Source organism: Tachypleus tridentatus, chromosome 3, assembly GCF_004210375.1.
Source record: "Tachypleus tridentatus isolate NWPU-2018 chromosome 3, ASM421037v1, whole genome shotgun sequence".
NCBI lineage: Eukaryota > Metazoa > Arthropoda > Merostomata > Xiphosura > Limulidae > Tachypleus > Tachypleus tridentatus.
In genome coordinates, this window is record NC_134827.1 from 67,560,707 (window position 1) to 67,586,443 (window position 25,737).

General features: G+C 33.7%; 2 protein-coding genes across 8 annotated transcripts in view; one reads left to right on the forward strand and one right to left on the reverse strand.

Annotated features, from left to right (window-relative positions):
• LOC143247042 (ubiquitin-conjugating enzyme E2 Q1-like) overlaps positions 1–5,774 on the forward strand; it is an 87,030-nt gene extending 81,256 nt beyond the window's left edge. For 3 of the 7 annotated variants that reach the window (XM_076494364.1, XM_076494358.1, XM_076494357.1), the window contains 3 exons: positions 3,482–3,607; positions 4,252–4,318; positions 4,757–5,774. In XM_076494364.1, the coding sequence (XP_076350479.1) occupies positions 3,482–3,607; positions 4,252–4,318; positions 4,757–4,788 (225 nt within the window). In that variant the 3' untranslated portion in view covers positions 4,789–5,774. The other 4 variants (XM_076494363.1, XM_076494359.1, XM_076494360.1 and 1 more) reach the window with 3 other exon arrangements.
• Positions 5,775–9,957: 4,183 nt separating this feature from the next.
• On the reverse strand, positions 9,958–17,602 carry LOC143245890 (uncharacterized). The gene is made up of 2 exons (XM_076492143.1): positions 17,089–17,602; positions 9,958–10,136 (listed from the first exon to the last, which is right to left on the reverse strand). The coding sequence occupies exons 1-2, from the start codon at positions 17,600–17,602 to the stop codon at positions 9,958–9,960; spliced, it is 693 nt and encodes a 230-aa protein (XP_076348258.1).
• Positions 17,603–25,737: the final 8,135 nt, after the last annotated feature.

The window sequence follows — 25,737 nt, forward strand, 5'->3', positions numbered from 1 at the left end:
TGTGTTTGTGGATATGTGTTGAAAAAAGAAGTGAAGGTGTGTTTTAAGTGTGTAAAACTTTACTAACATCATCTCTTGTTTGCTGGATGATACATTCTGTAACGTGTTCATTATATTAATTATAATTATATTATTGTACTCTTGGGTGGATATTTACAGTGGTATCATATGTTCTAAAAACCAGCTTGATTATACAATCTTCTAGGAAACAGGATAAAAGACATTCTTCCTCCACTTAAGTCAAAACTCAGTCAATCTAGCACATCAGTCTTCAACACCTGGATACCCTTCCTGAAAACATTGATTTTAGTTCTAGTGGGGAATGCTCATATGAGTGTATGGCACATACTATTTCCACCTAGAAGGTCCAGTATCAAATTCCTGGCACTTCAAAAATTAAACAGTTTTTTTGCATTTTAATTTTGTACTTATTGGAGAGGTGGTGGATAAAGTAGAGAAGAACAATGTCTAGATGTCACACTAGGAGTAATTCAGAATTTGTTTTAGGTACTGCCTTATAATAAAACTTAGAACTTAAAACTTGTACTAAAATATGTATTATGGTTAAGGTTTTATGCTGTACTAATTAGAATAATATAAATAAAAAACAGTTTAATAAAATTTTGAATGTAAGCCAGTAAAACCTCATGACATGCAGTTAATGATGTCTGGACAGTTAGGGTTAAAAATGTTCTACAATTTTTATGTTATTGTTTATAAAGAAATTTGACATGCTCTCCTTTCCTTTTGTGTTGGTTTCTCTTATGTGTGATGGCAGTGGTTACATGTAAGCTGGTGTCTTGTTTCCAGTGTTATTCACCATCTTAAATATAACCTCTGCCATCTTGCATACATAGGAAAAACCAGAAGAATCCAACACAAAAGGATAGGAGAACGTACTAATTATTTATAAATAACTTGAAACCACTATTATTTATATAAATCCTCACCAAGCACACTAATAGAAAGTTCAAAGAATCTTTCCATCAAAGAACTATGACCACAGATGAATAGGGACAAAGGATGGTGCCAATAGTTTTAATTATTCTGGTTAGTTTTAACATACCACTTTTCATATTTTGCTCTGTAGCTTTGGTATAACGTTATTTACTACAAGTAGCAGTTAATTATTTAAACATTATTTCTGTTAACAACAAGCTTTAGTACTTAATAGGTCAAAAGCATGTTATATAAATATTTATTATTTGTACCATTTGAAGCTTTGTGCTGTTAGTTTCTGTTTGTGTTTTAGTGAATACTTCTGAAGGTGTAAAAGAATACACTGAGTGTCCAATTAAATAACATTTTGGTGTTATAGGATCATTTATTTCTAGTATTAATGCATCTACTATACACCAGTGTGCACTACAGGAATTAAATAAGCCTATAAAACTACTCAATAATTAGTATTTATTGATTGTGTCCTAATCATAGTTGTACTTGCATAATGATTAAGACATTAACTGTATCTTCTACCACAATGTACAATTTAAATCTAGCATTTACACTTGGACAAAGATGTTTTTTTTATGTGTATATAGTTGCTAGCTAGTACAGAGGGCTGAACACATATTTACACAATTTAAATCAATTGGTGTGATAGTCACAGCCTATATGATGTTGTGGTGGAATGTCATGAAGCAATACACTACATTTTAATATTGTTTGACATTTAGTAGATTGTGTAATACCACTCAAAAGTTATTGCTTTGGGATAGATATCTAACAGCTCTTTTTAATGTAAAATAATCATACATCAGATCCAAGATATGTTCAGATTGAGAACTTGATGATGATGATGTACTTTATAATTAATGGCATTGGAAAACAAAGGAATATGAAACAACTTGGTAACCAAGACCATACAGAAAGAGATATGCAATATGTTATACCTTTGGGTTATAACCATGGGAAGCAAAGTTTGAAATCTTGTATTAAATTAGAATCAACTAATACAATGATCACCTATATCCACATCTCGGGCAACATAAACAGTAATCTCTGTCTGTAAAAGTGATACATTTTTGCTTCCATGACATAATTGTTCAACTGTCAGCTGGAGAAAGAAACAGCTATTCATGGTATTTGTATGAAGCATCAGCAGATATCTGTAGGGTTGAACTATTGAAAGAAATGTTAGTAACTCAGACACTAGCTGCTATGATTTGGTTATTTAGAAGAGAACATTTTGTAAATGATGGATCAGATTCATGATGATGATAAATGCATTTGAAGTAAAAATGTATTCTCAAGATGGCTGGTTTGGGTATTAAAACTTTAATTAAAATAAAGTCAGAACAATGTTTCAACCTTCTCAGGTCAAAATATTGTTCTGTAGTTATTTTTATTGTTAACAAGGTCATTTAAACAACTTGGCACTACTTTATGTGGATGAATACAGTATCATATAAAGACTTATTCAGAGTATGAAAATTGGGAGTTACAGTGGACTTAATGGGTGGTGGTTGGAAGTTATACTGTTTAGTTCATATAACCAGTTGGGACCCTTTATACTAATATAATTTGTGTAGTGGGCTACTAATTAGTGCTTTTCCATCATAATGGGGGCTGGAGTGTCACCATCAGGAGGCAAGTTTATTTAACTTACTTACCCTGAAGTGGTAGTGATTTATTATTTTTTCTTTATTATTTATTTATTTTTGTTTTCTTCTTTACTTTGGGAGAGTAGTCACCTTCCCACAACTGTCTGCAGGCAGCGTAGGGCAATATAGATGTGGGACGTTGTGGACGTGAGTAACCACATCTCACTCTCCTAATTTCTATTTCTTTGATTATTTTATTATTTTTCATATATGACACACGGTGTAGCCCCACTTCAATGTGGATCCTACTTGCAAATTCACCTCTAAAACCTAGAATACATTTTATATCCCACATTATAGCTTGACCCTGAAGGTACTTTCAGTTCATGCAGTGTTTTTTTTATTTTTGTTTGGGCTTGTTTTTGTTTATAAAAAATTATAAATAGATGCACACATTTTTCATTCCAGTGATGATTTAATTGCCATAAATAACTTGGATTTTTCATCAAATTCAACATAACAAAGAACTTGTAACAGATGAAAAGTGCTAGGAATGACATTCATGTTAACTATTTATACTTAGAAATTAATTTAGTAAAAGACAAATAAAAGCTGGCTGTTTTTGATAAGAGACATTATTTTAATTTTGCCATGCATGGTATATCCAATAAAGGTATCATTATTTTTCAGCTGCAAAGATTTTTAATAATTTGTGATGATAATAATGTTTTTTATGGATAGTGTTATATTATTCATAATAAACTAAAAATAATAAGTGTTAGAAATGCTATATATTAAAATATTTTAACACTGTTTTTTTAATAAATGTGAAAAGTATTTTAAAAAATAAACTTTCAATGCAGAAAATATCTTTTGTGTCACTAGAGGTCATCAGCTACATTTAAGTAGCTGAATTTTAAAATCATAATTTTATTCAGTATACCAGGATGGAAAGACAAACTTCAAGTAGTTGGGCTTGTCTGGGCTTTCTATTGTTATACTTGTATCAGTTTCCAAGAGAAATACCTCAGGTTAGGAATATGAACTACATAAGAAATATTAAGGTTTGTACTTCTATTTAAAGTCATTTTATTTTATTTCTTTGAAACATTAGGTGTGCATATAGTAGAAATTTTAAGGTGGTTTCATTTCTACTTTTAGAATTATATGTACTTTTAAGGGTAACTGCCTTTCAACAACTAGCTGCAGACAGTGAAAGGCAGTAGGAGTAAAAACATTGTGGGTATAAACATTAAACTCCATACCCATAATTACTTTAACATGTTAGCCAGCTAGTTTAACGTTGATGTTGGATTTTGTCTGGTACGACTTTAAGTTGACAATTAGAATTGACACTGGAATCTTTGTCTGGTACAACTTTAAGTTGACAACTAGAATTGACACTGGAATCTTTGTCTGGTACGACTTTAAGTTGACAACTATGAATGACACTGGAATCTTTACTAAAACTTTTTAAATTCTCATTTTATCTTAAGTTCATTAATATTTTATTGTGCTGATTTTAATTGCATATTAACAGTTAATGTAATTAATAGTATTGTACCTATTTATGTCATTCTATATGTATATTCTATGTATATATGAACCTCATTAAAATAGCTTTACCCAGTATACAGTATTGTTTTTAGGAATATGTAAAAAAAATAGTTTTGTGGTTATGTGAGAATGTTTGTGAATTTTAATATAGGCACAGTACAGTCTTGCTCATGCCCAAAAGTCCTTTAGGTCCCTTGTCCAAATCCATGAAAAAAATGGTAAGTTTTGGATGTACCTGCTACTATAAAGGTACATTTTTAAAGTTAAAAGAACTTTATGCCCACCAATATTTTTATTTGTTTACATGTGAATGTGTAGTTGAACTTCCATCTATGATTTGTTCAGTTTAATGGTACAGTAGTACCCACTCTTCTGTATCTGTAATTTTACCAGTTTTGTCTAGGTGTACTAGTAACTACTTCAGTAATATAATTTAAAAGGTAGTGATAACAATTTCTCTGTGGTTTTGCTCTTTAATATTGTTTTTCAGAATACTTTTCTACCTGCTGTGTAATGTGTATTCCCATAGAGTAATTTCATGTTCATTGTTAAACACCATGTTTGAATATAAAGATTAATATTCTGTTGTTTTACAAGTTATGCAAAAGTGGCAGTTGGTATGAACTTGTAAAAAATGTAATTATACTTTCATTTAGGTTGGTTCACACCACCAAAAGAGGATGGTTGACAAGAATGTAAAAAGTCTGAAATGAGTATACATGTATGAGATATCTGTAGTGATAGAGAATCTTTATCCTTTTTTGATAATGTCTCATGGTCTTTGATCAATGCTTCAAATAAAGAAGAAAAACAGCTGAAGTTTTTATATTTCACTTCATTACTTAAAGAAATGTAAAATAACAGTTTGGACTTCCTGAATATTGTTCACAATATGTGTGAATAGAATAAACGTAATTCTTTGTATAGTATATATATTATATATATATATTTCTGAATGAATTCCTGTGTTAGATATTATTTCAAAACTTTGGACAAAGATTATTTGTAAACACATCAGCTGATGACTCTTGGTGAGTGTTTTTTGTAACATATTTTGAAAATTTCATGTGAATTACAAGCATATGAGGACATTATATGGCCTTTCTTCAAATGATGTGTAAGAAATGGATATTCAGTAACCTGGTTTTGTGATCACAACTTACAACAAACAGAAGTGTGAGTTATCAAACAACTCTAAGCAGAAAATCTTTGCAACTTTCAGTATGATCTTTATGTAAACTGCAACTTTTACATGTCTGTAATATGAATCCTGTTTTGCAACTTCTATTGTCTTCAAATTTGAGAAAAGTCAGGAATGAAGTACATGTATACCAGGTCATTTAAAACAGATCATGTAATTTGGTTTTATCAGTGAGCACTTGAGGCTTATTAAACAAACGGGATAGAAAATCTGAACCAACTAGGAAAAAGCCACTTGTTTTTGTTTTTTTTCTTTGTACAAAATATTAATTCTGTATTTTCATCTTATGTATTTTGTTTATGCAAACAATTATCACAAAGTCCATGAAATGATTCTGTAGTGTAACACAAGTTGTTGATTTTTATTACATCAGAATAATTGTTGTTGATACATTAAATCTGTAAGTATTTCTCCTTTTGGAGAAAAGCTATCGCCAAAGCATTGATATTAAAAGTGATTCTGATATGCAAAAACAGTGTATCTTGTGTTAATTGTAAACCACAGATATTACATTTTGATCCTTTGATGTGAATTTTTTATTCTTCTCTTTGAAGAAAATTGTATAAGAAAAAGTTAAAGCAACTTAATATTACCCTGTACAATAAACTAATTTTTATTTCAAGACAATGTATAGAAACGTATAGCAGATTAATTTTATTAGAATATTCTTTCCATTATGAACTTACTGTATAGTGCTGATTATAGTTCCTTAGTTTTATACAGATGTTTGATTTTTATAGAAACATTAAAAGATAGTCACTAATACACAACTGGTTGATTCAACTGATACTTTGAGAAATACGCAATTTTTTTATTACTAGAGAGCAAATCAAGTATTTTGCATCTCATTTAAATTTCTCAGTAATAGTTATTTTGAATTACTTCACAAAATATGACACTAATATTTATTTGGTTGATTTGTGATGACGAGAAAACCCACTTGTAGAGAAAATTATATGTAAAAACGGCTGGTATGAATAGAGAAAGCACTATGTAAAGGAGCGAACAATAAATATATCCAACATCTAAGCACAATCTCTACATTTCTACACTCAGTTACACAACCGCCCTAAAACGTGGTCAAAATATGAATACCTCGTACAGTAAAAATTGCAGCATCACTTTATGCTTTTGCTCAACTGTATAATAATGAAGTAGCTATCGCGTGCCCATTCAACATCTAATGGTGAAGCTCTGTTTGACAGCTTGGATAGTGAAGAATGCTATTTACCGTCAGTCGTTGATTTTGCAATCAATTGGCCATTTTATCTGGTCATCGGAGCATTCAGTGTCACATGGTCCACTTGAAGAGACAGCTTCCTATCATACAAGCCGAGGGCGGTTGTAATGCGTTGGAAGTACTACAGTTATAAACGGATCCATTTGGTCATACATTATAGCATACTTGATGAGGAAGCGTGCTGTAGGGTAATGAATACATGTTAATATTTCTTCACCACACAAACCATGCTTTAATGCATTCAACCCAGACAATAGTGTGGCTAACTTGGAGAAATTGGTCACGGACCATCATTAATACGAAATGTTCGTATTCATTCATCTACACAAAGCATGAATCAGTCTGTCAATTTTTCAAGAAACTAGTCATAAATTATAAACAATATGAAGAGGTCATATTTTTCTTCGACATAAAGTATTGATTTCTGTCAAGTTTGATGAAATTGGCAACAAACCATAAATAATACAGCATGAAAAGTTATGAAATTCTCAAACTAGGGCCAGTCTTAAAGCTGTCTTTACACAGTCAGTGGACGCTTCATTTATGTTTACTATTTTTGTCTCAAAAACCACTTTTATGTACATGAATAAAAACCTACCCAGCTTGTGTTTCAAGTTTGCATCCTTGATGGGCTGGAATACAGTTGTCAGATTCTCAGAGGAATCCTGAAGCATGTGACCAAACACAAGATAGAATCTCTTCCACACAGATGAGAAATATTTCAATTACAGTCCCCTATATAAACTCCAAAAGCATCTCAGACGTGGAATGTAAATTACAAGTACAAACTTGTGTGAGAGAGACGATAAATATGGTCCTAGCCTTGAGTTTCAGGAGGAGGGGGGCCCAACTCAAAGGTTTCGGAATTAACTCGCAAATATTGATAAATAATGAAAACTTTATTAGTTATTATTTTTTTAATAATAGCATGCAATACGTGTAAGTACAACTATCTATAGATGAAGTAACAGTAAAATAAATTGAGTTTGTGTATCGTACAGTAGCTATAATAGCAGACATTTATAGACTACTGTAAAATTTTCAAGAGAAACGAGATTTTTTGCCTTTTGTATATAATGTATACAGATAGAACACTTCTTGCGAGTCTATAAGGAAGCTATGTTGAGCACTTACATAAAATATTTTGGAAATACATGTTTTGTATAATCTTATTTTCAAACAAAATTGAAAAATATTTTTCATGAGTTATGTGTAAACAATGTTTACACAAAAGTAAGATAAAAAAATGCCACAAAGCTTAAATAACAAATGATGTCACTGTGCACCATCTGGATTGTGAGGAGAACTTTTAAGAACTTTCCAGGACCAAAATTATTGACCGTATATATTGCAGATGTAAGAAAGATTGTATATGTTTCTTTCATACTGCTGAAAGGAATCTTAAATATGCTTACTTAAACTATTTGGAGTTACTAGTAACCAGAAACTTGGACATCGTATATTAAAACAAATATATATATATATATATATGTGTGAATTACCAAAAATATGTCAACACGTAATTACGGGCTTACCCACCAAAATTAGATAAAGATCGTTGTGTATCTTACAGTCACCACTCGAGAAAACCAAGCGCTCTCCAAAGGTTATCCTACATATCAACATCAAATTGATTTTAGCAACAATCAAGGAAGCCTTCGTGGTGGTTATATTGTATCAAACACCTGATTCTACAAATAACAGTTAGATCCTTGTTAGCATAATGCTTGACTAGAGACTTCAAGCACTCTGGAAGCTGTAGATTCATCCTGGGGAGAAATACAATGTTTATAACATTAGATATTTGGCTTGGATAGTAAATAACTGAATGTTTGTAGCAACAGACTACTATCAGTATGAAGCCAAAACTTGAATAAATAACGATTTTAGTAAATACAGTCCTTTTTTTTTTGTTTCGTATAGGACAGAGCTTTGTGCATCAGTTCTATCACCACGATGGACGTCAACAATGCGTCATACTGTGCTTGTAGCAAACTACAAAAGAACTTTCATATTCAGAAATATAACTAACTTATTGTGCATGTATTGTTACAATTCCATGTTACCCTACTGCATAAAAACAAAAAAATTACAACTCTACAGTTTTGTAGTTTTATAGATATATAACTATATATATATTGCAACATAAAAATATGAACATATTGTATATATCAACTGATATATAATTTACAAACGTGTACAGTGAACAATAAACAAAAACTCACTCCTTCTTAGTAGATCCACGTAGGAACTGTCTCTCCAATACAACATAATCACTCCAGTTTTATATTTTCAAAACGTTAAGACTAAATCTTACACTAACTAACTCTTAAAGAGTCCTAAACAAAAAATCTAATAATAACTTACAAAAAAATTACAATTAATATATAGGTTCAAAAACTTTGGAATTCGACACAGAAGGCCTGGCATGGCCAGGTGGGTTAAGGCGTTCGACTCGTAATATGCCAGTCGCGGGTTCGAATCCCCGTTGCACCAAACATGCACGCCCATTCAGCCGTGGGTGCGTTATAATGTTATGGTTAATCCTATTTCTAAAATAGCCTGGCCAGGTGGGTTAAGGTGTTTGGCTCGTATTCTGAGGGTTGCGGGTTTGAATCCTTGTTGCACCAAACATGCTCGCTCTTTCAGCTGTGGAGGGGTGTTATAATGTGACAGTCAAATCCAGTATTTGTTGAGTAGCCCAAGAGTTGGTGGTGGGTGGTGATGACTAACTGCCTTTTTTCTAGTCTTACACTGCTAAATTAGGGACGGCTAGAGCAGATAGCCTTTGAGTAGCTTTGCACAAAATTCAAGACAAAAAATCAATACAGAAAAATCTGTCTGAAAATGGCCACTCAACCTAAACCAAATCTCAAAAACACTTCTCTCTTTCTTCCTAATGGTCCTGGTATGATCATGTGATTTCAAGCTCGACTCAAAATCTTTGGATTGCAGATTCGAATCCCTGTCTCACTAAACATGCTCGCCCTTTCAGCCGTGGAAATGTTGTATTGTGACGATCAATCCCACTATTCATTGGTAAAATAGTATTCCAAGAGTTAGCCGTGGGTAGTGATGATCAGCTGCCTTCCTTCTAGTCTTTCGCTGCTAAATTAGGGATGGCTAGCGCAAATAGCCCACGTGTAGTTTTTCATGAAATTCACAACAAACCATTCCTAACGTAAACTTGAGACGTTTTATACAGAATTCCGTCACACAGAGCGCGTTTGATAAAACCATTAGTTATGCGTCAGTGATCAGGCCAAGGCGGAATTAAAGATTTCATTGGCCCTAGGCTTTTCAACTTATAGAGGCCCTTTCGAGACAGAAATTATACGTGCAATATATTTGTAGTCATAGCTTGAGGCTCCCTAATTAGTGTGAGGCCATGTTCTTCAGCTCGGTTAGTCCATGCTTTAATCAGTGATTGGATCAGGCGATGCATTTGCAGAATGTCTGGAGTAAGTTTTTACAAAAATATGCATCGTAACAGTATGCAGTTCATAATTTTCGGGCGCTGGAGAGTTTTTCTCTAGAACTGTAGTTAGCTTGTTTTGTAAGCAAAACTGGACAACAGTTTCTACAGTAGGTCGATCTTTAAGATAGAATGAACCAACACTGGTGCATGAGCAACATGATCAAAATGTAGTCAGAAAATATATCTTTAAATCACATCTAGCTTGACATCATTTGCAAAAAAGAAGCTTGTAGTAGCTGGCTGAAATAGTGGCTTCCATCAGAGATACTGTTATGTAGAATATTAAAGTGTTGGCAAGTTCAACAACCAATAAGAAATCAACCTTACATCTTTACCAACACATATGACGTTACAGCATATTCTTGGTGTATTGAACCAGCTACTATGACGCTATATGCAGTCGTAGTTAGATCAAAATATGGTTTTAATGTTTTAAACTGCATGAGGCTACAACTTGGCATAAATTCTTCTGCATTTTTGTGGAAATGATTCATGGAGTATTATTTGTTCCTGACAGTCCTGTCTTGCAAAACAAAACACGTGATTGTAACCAGTGACTGGGTAAGTCCCAGTTGACGCACTCTTTAGATCGTTCAAGTTTTAACCACATTTTCATGAAGCCATCACCTTTGAACTTGCGTCTTTGGATCACTCAGCTCTACATAGGGTCACACTGCCTCTTCCTGAGTTCACTCATTCCAAGTTGAAACGTTTTCAAATGCATGATGAAATAGTTCAACTCCTTCTTTGCAATTATCTTAAGTCTTGATATGTTAACCTGTTTCACATCTCAACTATAACAAACGATGAAACAAAGAGTTGCCTATTACCAACTGTGAAGCTGAGATGCTGGTAGTGTTTGGGGAGACTCAATTTTCCTCCAAAATCGAAAGAAATGTACATCCTGACAAATTTGGCAGAACACCATAATGATAATGTGTCGACCTCAGAAGCGAAATTCAGTCATGAAACATTATCAGTCAGAAAAGTTGCTGATTGTTTCAAACATTCACAGAACTGCAGTAAGATACTAGTAGCTCAAAAAACAGTGGCAAACTTTATACATCATTTATCCATCACTATTTTCCTTAGTTGTACGTGACTCGTAAAATTTCGTGTCTTGCTGATTAATGAAGAAATACCTCAGTGAACCTATGAATGTCTAGAGCTTTTTATCCCAATATGCTATCTTACGCTCCTGTATGTGGAGGTAATGTAAAACTAGCAAATTGTGGCTTATTTATAGAGAATTTTGTACAATGCACTTGAATATTTATTTATAATGACAGTCAATAATTTGAATTAAAATTTACTTAAATAAGCAACAACAACAAAAAAATAACCTTTCTCACATGAACTGCTTAATCCAAAAATGATTTCCTTGAGCTGACAAAAAGTTATTTATATTATTTCAACTTATTCCAGGTTACAATTATCCCAAACTTCAGGACGGCATGACACAAAAAATAGAAACAAAATCCAGTAAGTTTAAGTTTAAAAAAGAATCAGTAAGAGAATTAAGACTCGTTTATGACTTTCGTACATTCATTTTCCAAAAATATCACTAACAGAATGCAGAACAACTGTACAAAAACTTATTTGTGTAAAGATGTATTCTTCTTTGTCATAAAATGATGGCAGAGTGATTTTAACTATGACACACTCACATGTACAAACATAACTATGAGTGAACACTTTACTTTTGATTTTGACGAGCTAGTTGAAAAAAGCACTCACGATGAACTGCAAGTAATTTTTATTTACATAATTTTACTCGCTTCTATTACAAACTATGTCTTGAATTATATTTTTATTTCTCAAAACATTTACGAAATTTCAGTTTAGGTATAAATATACATCTGTATAACTGAAATGTTTTGAACAAAGAAATATTGATAATTCTTAAAATTCTTCAGTTTTATCTTTGACCTGTATGCCAATTCAACACATTTGATAATGTTAAGAGCAAAATTTTATGCTATAGTTAAATAATTTTGTAATTTTAACAGTTAAGTTGACCAAAGGAATATGGCCCAAATGTAGCTAATAAAAACTTTTTATTATATACACTGCTGGCCAAAATCTTAAGGCCAATAAACATAAACAAAAAATTTGCATTTTGCGTTGTTAGACTCAACCATTTATTTGAGTAGAGCTTCGAAAGATGAAAATAAGAAAAGAGAAAATAAAAATAAAAAACTTTTTAGCATTTAACAGGGAAAATGTGAACACCATGAAATTAGCTTAAATAGTAGTTGGTCAAAAGTTTAAGACCATACTGAAACGAAGCATTAATCAGTAAACATGTAACGAAATTTAGTCATTTGTGTTCAAGTATTAGCGTTGTCAACATCTCCTACTGACATCTCCTGTATTGCATTGGGTAAAAACATGGCAAAGGTTAAAACGTTGACAGAGTTTAAACGTGGCAAAATTGTCGAGCTGCAAAAGTAAGGTCTCTCTCAACGTGCCATCGTTGGTGAGATTGGGCGTAGTAAAACTGCTGTTGCAAATTTCTTAAAAGACTCTAAGGGATAAGGAACGAGTGGTCGGCCCAAGAAAATTTCGCCGGCTTTGAGCAGGAGTATTCGACAGGTTGTCTGGCAAGACACCAGCCGATCGTCGAACCAGATTAACGCCCTTACGAACGCAGAATGTAGCTTAAAAACAATAAGATGGCATCTACGAGAGAAAGGCTTTAAAAACCGTAAACGTCTTTAAAAGCCACGCCCCCTTTCACACTGCGAAACAGCTCAGTTAAATTTTGCTGAGAAGCATCAAACATGGGATGTAGAAAAGTGGAAGAAGGTTTTGTGCTCTGATGAGAAACAATTTAACCTGGATGGTCCAGATGGCTTCCAACGTTACTGGCACAATAAGAATATCCCACCGGAGACATTTTCTACACGACACAGTGGAGGACGTTCCATCATGATCTGGGGTTCTTTCTCCTTCCATGGAACAATGGAGCTTCAGGCTATACACAGGCGACAAACAGCAGCTGGCTACATTGGCATGTTGGAGAGAGCATCCTTATTGACTGAAGGCCCTCGCTTGTGTGGAAATAACTAGATCTTTCAGCAGGACAACGTTGCAATCCACAATGTCCGCAGTACAAAGGCCTTTTTCATGGCTAATAACTTTATTCTTTTGGAACATCCAGCGTGTTCGCCCGAACTGAACCCCATTGAAAATGTTTGGGGGCAGACTATAGTCTATAGGAAATCAATAAAAATGGCCGTCAATTCCAAACTGTGCATGATCTTCGTGAAGTCATCTTCACCACTTGGAATAACATTCCAGCCAACCTTCTGCATACGCTTACATCGAACATGCCAAAGCGAATGTTTAAAGTTATTTGCAATGACGGCCGTGCAACTCACTACTGATACCTCTTGTTGGGCAATTCCTACCCTGTTTAGGACTTCTTTTTAGTATGGTCTTAAACTTTTGAACAGCTAGTATTTAGGCTAATTTCATAGTGTTCACATTTTCCCTATTAACTGCTGAAAAAGTTTTATTTTCCCTTTTCTTGTTTTCATCTTTTGAAGCTCTACTCAAAAACTGGTTGAGTTTAACAACGCAAAATGCATATTTTTTATTTATGTTCATTAGTCTTAAGATTTTGGCCAGCAATGTATGTATTGTCTAAATAACCAGTTTAGTATAAGTTTATAAAAAGAAAAATACTACAAGCTCTTCACACCCGATTCGACAGCTTTCTACTTACATCTATAAAATTGAAAATCATATCAAACCTCTTTAAGAGAGTCTATTGATATATGTTCCATTTTCCTTCAATTTTTGCTTCAGCTAAATTTCTACAAAACGCCTTAACTAGTAACGGCTGGTTCGTGCATCTCCTAGAGAATAAACATAATCTCTTAACGAGCAAAATATCACTTAAATAGATGCTATACTACTACAAATCTTTCGGTACTTTTTTGTCAGGACAAGTTTTATTGTTAAAACAGGAATTCAAAAACTATCAAATAATTTTTGCTTACACAGCTTGTATTCAGAACATTCCTTCTAATTAAAAATTATTTCAAATTAAAGACATTCTACCTTACCCTATGTGCTTATAGATCGTATAAACATTTACTTGTGATGAATGTGAAGTTATCTGTATTAACAAAACGAAAGGCCAGTTAACAAATACAAGCTTATGACCACCTGGGAGTTCCAAGTAGAACCAACCGCTTATTTTAAAATCATTCATGCTTTGTTATTGATACGCATTGTGAAATCGATAATTACCTATTCGTATAACACATTTCCAAGACTTAACATCAAGGTTTTCAGGCTAAACTTTTGTTTAAAGTTCTGTGTTCTAATGAACATCAAAATGTAATAGTTTCATGTTTACTTTTATTTTATTCTTTTTCGTTCGTTTATTTTTTCCAGCGTATGTTGTTTCTTAGTCACTGTTACTTCATGATACTTATATATATATATATATATATATCGTGTAATATTCTTGTTTGTTGATGAAGGAATGTGTAAAGTTCAAAACATTCAAATCAACATATTATACATTACTGTGGTGCTCTTGTTTCTAATTTGATTACAGTTTTCGCTTAATAAATTAACTAATTTCATTTACAATAAATAAAGGTTTTTACTGAAAGAGCCAACAAAAGAAACGTTGACAACTTTTTAGTTCATTTACAGCTCATAAGCCACGAAAACGTTAACAGTTTGACAAAAACTGATTACAATTTTCAAAATTTATTTTTCCTTTGCCGCAGCTAAAATAATTGTTAATTTTTATCTTTTCATAGCTACGTTACAATATATTTGTTGTAGGGTGTATTTAAGTAATTTTTGTTAAGTTTCGTGCAGATTTTCTGCATGGAGTTATTAAAATCCTTGTAACACACCAGTGTTAATGCACTGATAGGCCTTGGATGAAGTACGAATTAATTCCCACCCTTGAGTTATAAGAAAATACAAATAGAATTAGATAAACTAAATTTATTAATTTTGAGAAAATAAGGATATAAAAATGGAAAGGTATATGTTTAAAAAATGGTTTATTATCGTTTCTTTATTATACACTTTATATTTCATTATTTATTATTACACTAGCAATTAAAAACATTTTGAAAGTTAAAAATGAAGTCAATTTTAGCATATGTTTTAAATTTTTTAACTGCACAAACTCCCTTAAACATGATAATTTACACTTGAGAATTACAATGACAAAACTTATTTAAAACTGTACCAATATCAAAGATCGTGACTAGATTCTGTAAATTTAACCATAAGATGAACCTTGAGTGAAGAAGAAACATATCAAGACATAAAATAGTGAGTTATAAAGCCAAAATATATTGTTCATATATGGTATTTGCTCTCGATATACAGAGGGTGGACAAAAAAATGATCTCCCTTGAAAATGTTGTTACTTTATTATATATGTTATATAACAGAAAAATGTGTAAACTATATGGTTTTGAAAAGCACTCGACGAGATCTATTTAAATATATGATCTCAAATCATAATTTTAACACTGAACTTTACATTATTTTAGTTACATTTTATCATCAAAAGTATTGTGAACCTGCTGTAGTTTCTTAGATCAAAATAGCAAATTAATGAGTTACAGCAGATAGACATCAAAATGAAATTGATAATTAATACGTAAAACCTTTTTGTCAATACAATATGTCATTTATTGGTCAGCGGTAAATCAGATGGTTTATTAACGTTAAAAATCAAAGTTTGATACCCACGATGGTCAGAGCACAGCTAAATTATTGTTTAGTTTCGTGTTTAAGAATATTAAAATACAGAGAAATAATCTGAAAGGAAGGATATTCTTAAATTTTTATCCCCACTGACGTTTACAAAAATTCCTTTGAAAGTCATTGTAAATTAAGTTATGTTTGCTTTCTTCTTCTTCTTCTTCATGTGTCAAATCTGTGGCAGACATCGACGACCATGGCATGCCAGACTTCTCTGTTGTCAGTCCTCCTTATCAACTCGATGTTGCTCATTGAGTTCTTGGTGACATAGTTATTGAGGCTGTCGATATATTTAGTTCTTTGACACCCTCTGCTTTTCCTCCCTTCTATTTTTCCACATAACATCTGTTTCTCTATCCCATTCTTCCTACAGATGTGTCCTAGAATTCCATTTGTCTCTTTCTTATAGTTTTCATGAGGGACCTTTTGTATCCTGCCAGTTCCATGACTTCCACATTTGTTTTTCTTTCAGTCCATGATATTTTTAGCATCCTTCTAAGGAACAACATTTCAGCAGCTTCTAATCTCTTCTCTGTATCTTTCTTCAGTGTCCAGCTCTCACAGCCATATAAGAGAACAGACCATACATATGATTTCAAGGTGTTAATTTTAGGGACATTTGTTATGTTCCTGTTTGTGAATATGGACTTCATTTTATAGAAAGTATCCTTGGACATTGCAATTCTTTTCTTTATTTCTGTGTCACTCTTTGCATTTGATGTTATAGTATATCCAAGATATTTGAAGCTTTCGACTTGTTTTATTTTCATGTCCTTGCCAATTATGCTACATGTGGGTGTAATTGATTGTTTTGAGATAACCATGCACTCTGTTTTCTTTGCGTTTAACTGCAAGTCTTTTTCTTCACTCTCGTCTACTGTTGTGGTGAGGAGAGTCTGTAGATTTCGTTCGGAGTCCGCAATAAGGACTGTGTCATCAGCGTAGCGCAAGTTGTTGATATTGCATCCGCCTACTTTGACTTCCTGATGTTCATTGATATTTCGTAGGATTATTTCGCTGTATAAGTTAAAAAGATCTGGTGAAAATACACATCCCTGCCTCACCCCTCTTTCAATTGGTCTATATTCACTCAATTCATTTTCAATTTTCATAGCTACCATTTGCTGCCAGTAAAGGTTTCTAAGAATTCTTAGATCTTTAGCATCGATGTTCAGGTCTGACAACATGTCGAATAGGTCACCATGTCTCACTGTGTCAAAGGCTTTAGAATAATCGATAAAACATAGATATAAATCCTTTTGTACTTCCAGTTATCTTTCCATGAGCATGTTTAGAGCGAAAATTGCATTTCTAGTGCCTTTATCGGCTATAAATCCAAACTGAGTATCAGAAATCTCTGGTCTTATCTTATTCCTCATTCTAGACATGAGCACTCTTAAAAGAACCTTGGTAAGATGACCCATTAGGCTAATTATCCTGTGCTGTTCACAGTCAGTTGTTCCGGGCTTTTTCGGCAATGCAATAAAGACTGATTTTTTAAAGTCTTCCGGTATTTCACCCGTGTCATAAATAGTGTTCAGTAGTTTTGTCACTTCCTGAATTCCCACTTCTTTTAGGGCTAATAAAAGTTCAATGGGTATGTTGTCTGGACCAGCTGCTTTGCCTTTATGTATCTTCTTCATTGCATGTTCCACTTCATCAGGCATAATTGGAAGGCCTTCTGTGTCTATTTCTATGTGTGGGGTTGGGCTTCTGTTGTCGTTATATAGTTCCCCAATATATTCTGACCATCTGTTAAGTATATCTTTTTTATCCATCAAGATTTCTCCATTCTTAGATTTTAAGCATCCTGTTTTTGCTGATGGAGTCATTCCTGTCACTTCACTAATTTTCTTATGCATATATTTGCTGTCTTTTACCTTGTTATGTTATTTTCAATCTCTGTACACTGGGTGTTAATCCATTCTTCCTTGGCAACATTGCATTTTTCTTCACAAAAAATAAAAAAGCGAATAAAACTGAGTGGCCAACCAAGGAGAAATACTCTAGGAAGTACTTAGCATGTTCACGGGAGATATGCCAAGAAAAAAAGGCAATTGGAACGAGATTTGGGCTCATGTTTAATGAAAACGTTGTCTTGAAACCCACAGTGTATCAGATGGAAGTACCAAAGATAAACTACCAAACAACTCGTTCAAGACTTCCTGCTTTGTAAAGAAAATCTAACTGGTAGACCCTCCAATAGCCATAGTCACTTTTGTGCCAAAAAATATTTAGTGATCATCAAAACAGTGACAACTCCACTTACACCCTTGTGCAAATTAATTGAAACAAATGGTCATTTTACAATATTTTCAGCATGGCGGCCGATGTAGGCTCGTTGGACCCGCCGATTTCCTTTAATAGTCATATTTTCACACAGACGGCGTCATTAGCTGTGTTTTGCAGTACGGTCGATCTATATTTAGGATATATGACGAAATTTTGAGGAATATTACGACATTCGAAATTGCGTTAGAAGGGCAAGAAGACCAGTCTAAAAACAACTTCTTACCAACTCAATGAAGAGAAAACGGTATCAATGGGGTTTTAAATAGAAGAACTGGACGCAAGAACAATAGAGGAAGGTGTTATTCAGTGACGAAACTCATTTCTTTGCGCAGGGTCAAAGAAGTCTGCATGTATGCAGATCTCCAGGTGAGAAACTTTGAGAATCTCACATCAGTCAGTTCGTAAAACATCCCTTGAAGATGTTTTGGGGCTTTTTCAGCTACTATGGCGTCGGAGGCTTACATATCGTAGAAGGTATGATGCAAGGACCACAGTACATCGAAGTTTTGCAGAGAAGAGTCGCTCTAGAATTGAAAAAGAGATTTCCAGATGGATCTAGCATTTTTCAGCAAGATCGTGCCACACATCAAAACTTGTGAAGACTTTTACGACTACAACGCGAATAAAGGTGCTGGACTGGCCTGGAAATTCTCCGGACTTAAATCCTATTGAAAATCTTTGGGCGATTTGTAAAGAAAGACTTCGGGGCAAAGACTGTACTACGAAAAATAAGCTAATTGAGGCCATAACTGAAGTGTGGTACCGCGATCCAAAAATTAGTAAAGATTGCAGTCAACTCTTGAACTCGATGCCAAAGTAGATTAATGATCTTCTGAAAAATAAAGGCGGTCATATCATGTATTAATTTGTAAGTAATTTTCGGATTCTCAGAAATAAAACGCAAAAAATTAAAAAAATCGTAATTTTCCATCTTGTTTCAATTAATTTGCACAAGGGTGTACTTTTCCGACTGGATGGCTAGAAAGCTAGGATTTGTCAGTCTATTCCAAACCAGTGTAACAATACTAATCAGTGATGTCGAGAAACCCACTTGTTGAGAAATTTATATATCAGCCCATGTAATTGTCTGGCCAATCATCTGAAGAAAGAACACGTCCTGCTCTTTGGAAAGGAAATTTTTGATGCCTAACAGGAAAGTTTTCTTGGTAGCAAAAAAGAATAAAAGAAAAAAGTTCATTAAAATCATGTGTAAGTTAATCACAGAAACTATCCAAAAGATATCCTCAAAGAGGTCCTGTGGCTGTGGACACCCTACTGATGACTCTGTTTGTTTTCTTTCAGTCCTGAGTGTTTCTTACATGTTTCCATCATTGGTAGCTCAAGATATCTAAATTAAGTATAAGTTAGTTATAAGATTATTTTAAAATGCTTCTTAACTTATTGTTAAGCACAAACAAATCACAATTGACTGTCTGCACTGTACTCACTGCAAATCCGTATTGTAGCAATTTAGACGATTCTGAATAAAGTTAAAGTGAACTTAAAATCATGCTATAAATATAATATAGCATAGTCAAAGAATATAAAATTATAGGGAAAAGATTACAGTAATTTATGGTCACGGCGTGTCCCAGTATTTATGGCATGAAAAACTGTAAATCTGAGAGTTCATTATACACATTTGGTGGCCATAAAATAATATGCTTTATGCACTATGAAATTGTGGGTACATTATAACAGCAACAATCATACTAGTATACTTTTATTTACAATGAATTTTATGAACAGCTTCTTTCCCTCTAGTCTATCAATTAAAATGCAAAATTGTTAGTGCTGAAAAAATAACATCGAACAAATCAAACAGGCGTTAATACTTCATTTATATGTTATCACTATCAATGTGTTTTTTTTCATAGTGTTAAAGAAAACATTTGGGTAGTGGGTCAGAGCACGCTCTGACAAATGAACAGTAAAGCGCTCCTTCCCTCTGCTAGCCCATGGGAGGTCCTTGGGCAAGACTGAGTACCCATTTAGCCCCCCGTGTCAGGGTTACGATGAAGTCATGGAAGGCAGGTGGTGGATGAGTGCGAGGCAAATGACATAGTGTCATTCATGGCGCAACACTCAATCTGGCCAGGCAGATGACTCCAATCTAAGGAACAATGGCTGGGCAGAACGATCCTGTATGGACACTGCTCCCATAGCAAGTAATTGCAACCTACTATAGGTACCATTTTGCAAAGAAAAACCTATGGGCAAGCCAAACTAAAAAATATGTCATAACAGCGTCAATGGGGTTTCCAGAACTTCGGAAAACTCCTCGCTCGGTAAGGGAAGTCATGTGCGACAGGTGACACCAGACCGTCATCAAGCGACTGTCAGCAACAGAAAAAAAACTAAGAATTGGAACTTGGAATGTTCGAACAATGCTGCAAAAAGGTAAATTAGAGAACATTAAAGAAGAAATGAGAAGAATGAAGACGAACATACTCGGACTTTCGGAGGTGAGATGGAAAGGAGCAGGCAGTATAACATCAGATGAGTTCACGATTCTATACTCAGGAGGTGATGACCATCAAAGAGGGGTTGGCATAATATTGGATGTGGAATGTGCAAAAAGAATGGATTACTCCAGAAATCCTTAATCTAATGGAGGAGAGAAGAAAAGCTAAACCTAATAGGGAAAAATACCAAAAAAATATATTTATTTTTGTGGGTAGTGTTGAGTAGTAGATAGCAATAGAGAGCAATGGGCCTAAACCACTGAAGGAAATAAACAGAAGTATAGCATAATTTATTATGACTTTGGGAGCTTAGAGAGAGTTGTAAATAGAGTTGATACTTGTCTCATTCAGTATCTTGTCTCTCTTATCTTTCATTGCAGAAATAATCCAGAACAAAAGATCCACGATGGGATGACACATGTCAACTGGCATAGAAAATGGTTTATCAACTTCAATAAGCCATAATATTTCACCAGGTCTCATTGCTTCCCGGTTGGGTTAATAAGTAAGATGACAAAGTTTTCTAGTTTAATCCTTTTATCTAGAATAAAAAAAAAGTAACGAGGAACACTGGTCAACCTATCCTGAAAAATGTCAGAAAAGTGAACCTATGCTTCAGTATAGAGAGGTAACTAGTGAACCTGCACCCCAAGTAAAAAGTAGCAGTTCCAGTGTACTTGAATGAAAACGTTTATTACATGCAATGTAAAATAAAAATTAATTCTGCTTGAACAACATAGGTGGACTTCTATGCGACTCTATAAACGTAACTTACGTCCTCTCATTTAAATGTGGTTTTGAATGTTGTTCTTCACAAAAATTAAGCACAAACTTCTGTTTGTTTGTTTTTAAACAGAAACCTACAATGTAGGTTATTTGTGTTGTACCAACCACGGGTATCGAACCTCGATTTTTAGTGTTATAACTTTTTAGACTTATACTTAAGCACAAGAGGGCGCACAAGAATACATAAAAGAAAATGTTTTGCAAACCATCAAAAAAATTATATATCAATTGTTGCGGCTATAAACTCTTGCAGTAAATAACTTTCCTGTTTGTTAAACATAGTATGAACTATAGTTTTGATGGATTTGCCAGCAAATTCACCAGGTACTGGCACTTCTCTTGACTATAGTATATGTAGAAGTGACCAACACTATGAAACTATCGAAGTGAGCAAAGTTAACATTTGTGTCACTTAATTTCAATTGATAATTCGTTCCTCTAATTCTTATAGCATTTGATTTACTTATGAAATTTGACTTTATGATTACTTCCAATACATAAGTATGTAAAACTTACAACATACGTACACATAGTTTAGTTAGCAAGCACCACTAACGAGAAATCGCGCTGTACTCACTAATCGTAAACTCCGCCCATTTGTTGTACAGTATCAACACTACTAACACAATATAATTAACACACTACAGGTTTCTGAAATATGGGAATATCAGGAAAGTATTGTAACTCTGTATTTTCATAGCAGAAGTGACAAAAAATACACGATCCAAGCGTGTAAGGCGTGAACGATATTCTACAGTACTTTCCTTTCTAATTTTATTTATTTTCACTGGATGCTGCTGGCTCATTCTTTGCTGTGTTTGTGTGTTTTCTTATAGCAAAGCCACATCGAGCTATCAGTTGAGTCCACCGAGGGGAATCGAACCCCTGATTTTAGCGTTGTAAATGGCTGGACCTACCGCTGTAACAGCGGGGAACTCATTATTTGTTAGTTCAATTGTCACTACATAAGAATCGACTAGCTTTTCGGCATGTATAGATTTGTTTTTCATTTCCTTCAGAACATAATTATAGGTGTGTTTGTCATGTAACATCAGGGCTACAGACACGCTACAGTTGTTAGATAAAAACGTTTTTAACAGTAACCCCAGTAATAATTAAAATAATGACAACTATTAACGTTTAGAGTTCTCCAGTTATCACTATGCGCTATTTCTAATATTTGTAATTGAGTGGATAATACCAAATATCTTGTTGGTATTTCACCACGAAACTCCACCCGGTAGTTTTGAACTGTAGTTGAATTTCGCGCAAAGCTACTCAAGGGTTATCTGCGCTAGCCGTCCCGAATTTAGCAGTGTAAGACTAGAGGGAAGGCAGCTCGTCATCACCGCCTACCGTCAACTCTTGGGCTACTCTTTTACCAACGAATAATTGGATTGACCGTCACGTTATAATGCCCCTACGGTTAAAAGGGCGAGCATGTTTGGCGCGACGGGGATGCGAACCCGCGACCCTCAGCTTACGAGTCGCACGCCTTAACCCACCTAGCCATAGTTTCGAACATAAAGATAGTAATTTATTTTCATCTAGTAATCTCGTAGCTACATATAGCACAACTGTACTGACCACTTAAGTTCGTTCCTCGCTCCAGACTATAGTGGTAAAAAGGCTGGAGACATTTGAGTCCAGTAACGTAAAATCCCACCTTATTAGCATGTTATAAACACTCGTGCTTGTCACGTAACTAACAAATTTCATAGTGTAACAAAGTGTGTGGCTGCAGATCTGTCCATCAAAATCTAAATGGTTTATGTGCTGTTAAGATACACATCCAGTCTTAAGCCGACTTTATTTGATCATCACATTCTTTCGTTTCCATGTTTATTGAAGTGCATCCACTAATTTAGATTATAACTTCTCCATATATTATTGTAGACACGCTGGTGGGGGTTATATATACGTGATTTATTTTTTATACATTAAGATGTCTGGACAACAGTTGATACTGCTGCTGGGTCACTATTTTTATATATGTACAAATTATCAGTTGTTTTTTTTATCCATATTAGTATAAAGCTACTTGTTCATATTTAGATACTTTATAGCACATCATTAGGTTTCATTTCCACAGCCAAACATATTTGTTCACTAAAGCTTATTATAGAAAATTCTCTGTCACTACTGACAAAGTACAATATCTGAATTTACATTTCAGCAACATTAACAATAAAACAAATAGTTTCAGTTCGCTTCTTGGGTTTCACGTTTTGCAGAAGACCTAATGTTATTCATCACTTTTTGTAACTAGCTCTAAGTGTTTATTTAAGTGTCAGATATTAAAGTCAGAGTGACATTCCTAGAGACACTACATAAAGATGTTTAACATGTTATTTCCTTTATTTAACATCGCAGTACTTCTCAAACCGTTTCAGGCGTTATCTTATTTCTTTCTTTATAACTTTGTTTCTTTATAAACATTAGTTTTGGTTGTACTATAACAAAATTATAGCTACTAACATTTCATAATAAAATTGTCACACTGTCAAGTTTTTTCTACGGGGTGAGATTCTTTGCTACAGGTGCCATGACATGTTGGAGATAAATTTCAACAATAAACGAACAGCACACAACCCACTTTATTATTTTAAAATAATATAATTAAAACAACCCAAACGTATGTGCAAACAAAATCGTTATCTCAGTTGTACCTAGATCTATGAATAATTCTTTTTTATGTCAAAAGTCCCCACAGACTAGGTCAGTTACTTTAGAACCCAGCTGACAAATTATTAAAATCGTATTGTATATCTCTCTTTTGCCTATACAAGCCGTGATACTTTTATTTTAGAAATTGTTCGCCATAGCTAAACTGCAAATCACGCAGTCCACCTTCACTGACTTGCTTTCTACTCCTCTGTTATCTATAGGTGTTTATAACACGACAAAAAAATCTAGAAATATCTAGCCCTCTAGTAACAATATTAAAAATAACGAAATAAAACAGTTACGTAACGAAACGTGTAAATACTATCGCTATAAATGAATTAACTTTTAACAATATAGTTATGAAAATTAAATAATCATTAAATATTAAATCACTAAACAGCAACTCTGAAACTTAACGTTCTCGTATAACTAACACACTACCGCTAATTAATAGTAGTGGCTAAATGAGTTTTATTTGGCCAAAAGATGCGTTTGGTAGTTCAAGATATTGAAAAACATAACCTGCTTTAAAACAAAATTTCTTTCTGCAACTGTAGTTCAAGCCAACAGATATTTAATTTGTTTCATGTTAATCTGATTGATATTACTGATTAAGCTATTATAACAACCTTTTTTACTTTTAAACAAGGGTACCCAACTGATAAAACATTCTGTTTTGATATTCATATTTAGAAATTTAAGACAAATATATTTAATAAATTACACTAGTTACCATCTTGATATTAGTCCCGCTTTTAAGCAAATGGCTCTATCTGATCATAAATTAATAATTAATTATATAAGGGATATTTGCACTAGTCAGCCTGGTTACCCGGTTATCATCCAATCCATATGATTAGTTAACAAATTTATAAAACTACATTCCATTTTTCGAAGATCTGTCATACAAAGTTAGTGTCTAACTAAAACTATACATTCAAAAGATCATTACACGTGCAAAACACACCTACTCTTCAGCAACAATAAATATAGGCAGTTTGGTTATACCTTACTTACTCTTAAAACAATGAATGTTAGATCTCATAAAATAACAAACTTCATAACATAAATGTAATGTTCAGCCCAGTGTTTAAAGTATTTAATCTTCATTGTTTCAATTTGAACACATTATTATTTACTTTGGTCTCATTGCTTTTTTAACTTAAACATTTTCAGTTTTAAGAACTCATTTGATAAACTGATTAGTTTCAAGTAGTAATAAAGCAATATCCATAGTTACTTCCCAGAATACAACTCGCTAATTTAGTTTTTCTCTGGCATAGACGATATTTTTTTTGAGCTGCTAAGGTAGTATAGTATTTACACCACTATTGTACAGCAATGTTCTCAGGTGGTATAGTATTTATACCACTACAGCGCAGCTGTGTCCTCAGGTAGTACAGTATTTACACAATTACTGTACAGCCATGTTCTCAGGTAGTATAGTATTTACACCACGATGGTACAGCCATGTTCTCAGGTGGTATAGTATTTACACCATTACTGTACAGCTATGTTCTCAGGTAGTATAGTATTTACACCACTACTGTACAGCTGTGTTCTCAGGTAGTATAGTATTTACACCACTACTGTACAGCTGTGTTCTCAGGTAGTATAGTATTTACACACTACTGTACAGCTGTGTTCTCAGGTAGTATAGTATTTACACCACTACTGTACAGCTGTGTTCTCAGGTGGTATAGTATTTATACCCCTATTGTACAGCCATGTTCTCAGGTGGTATAGTATTTACACCA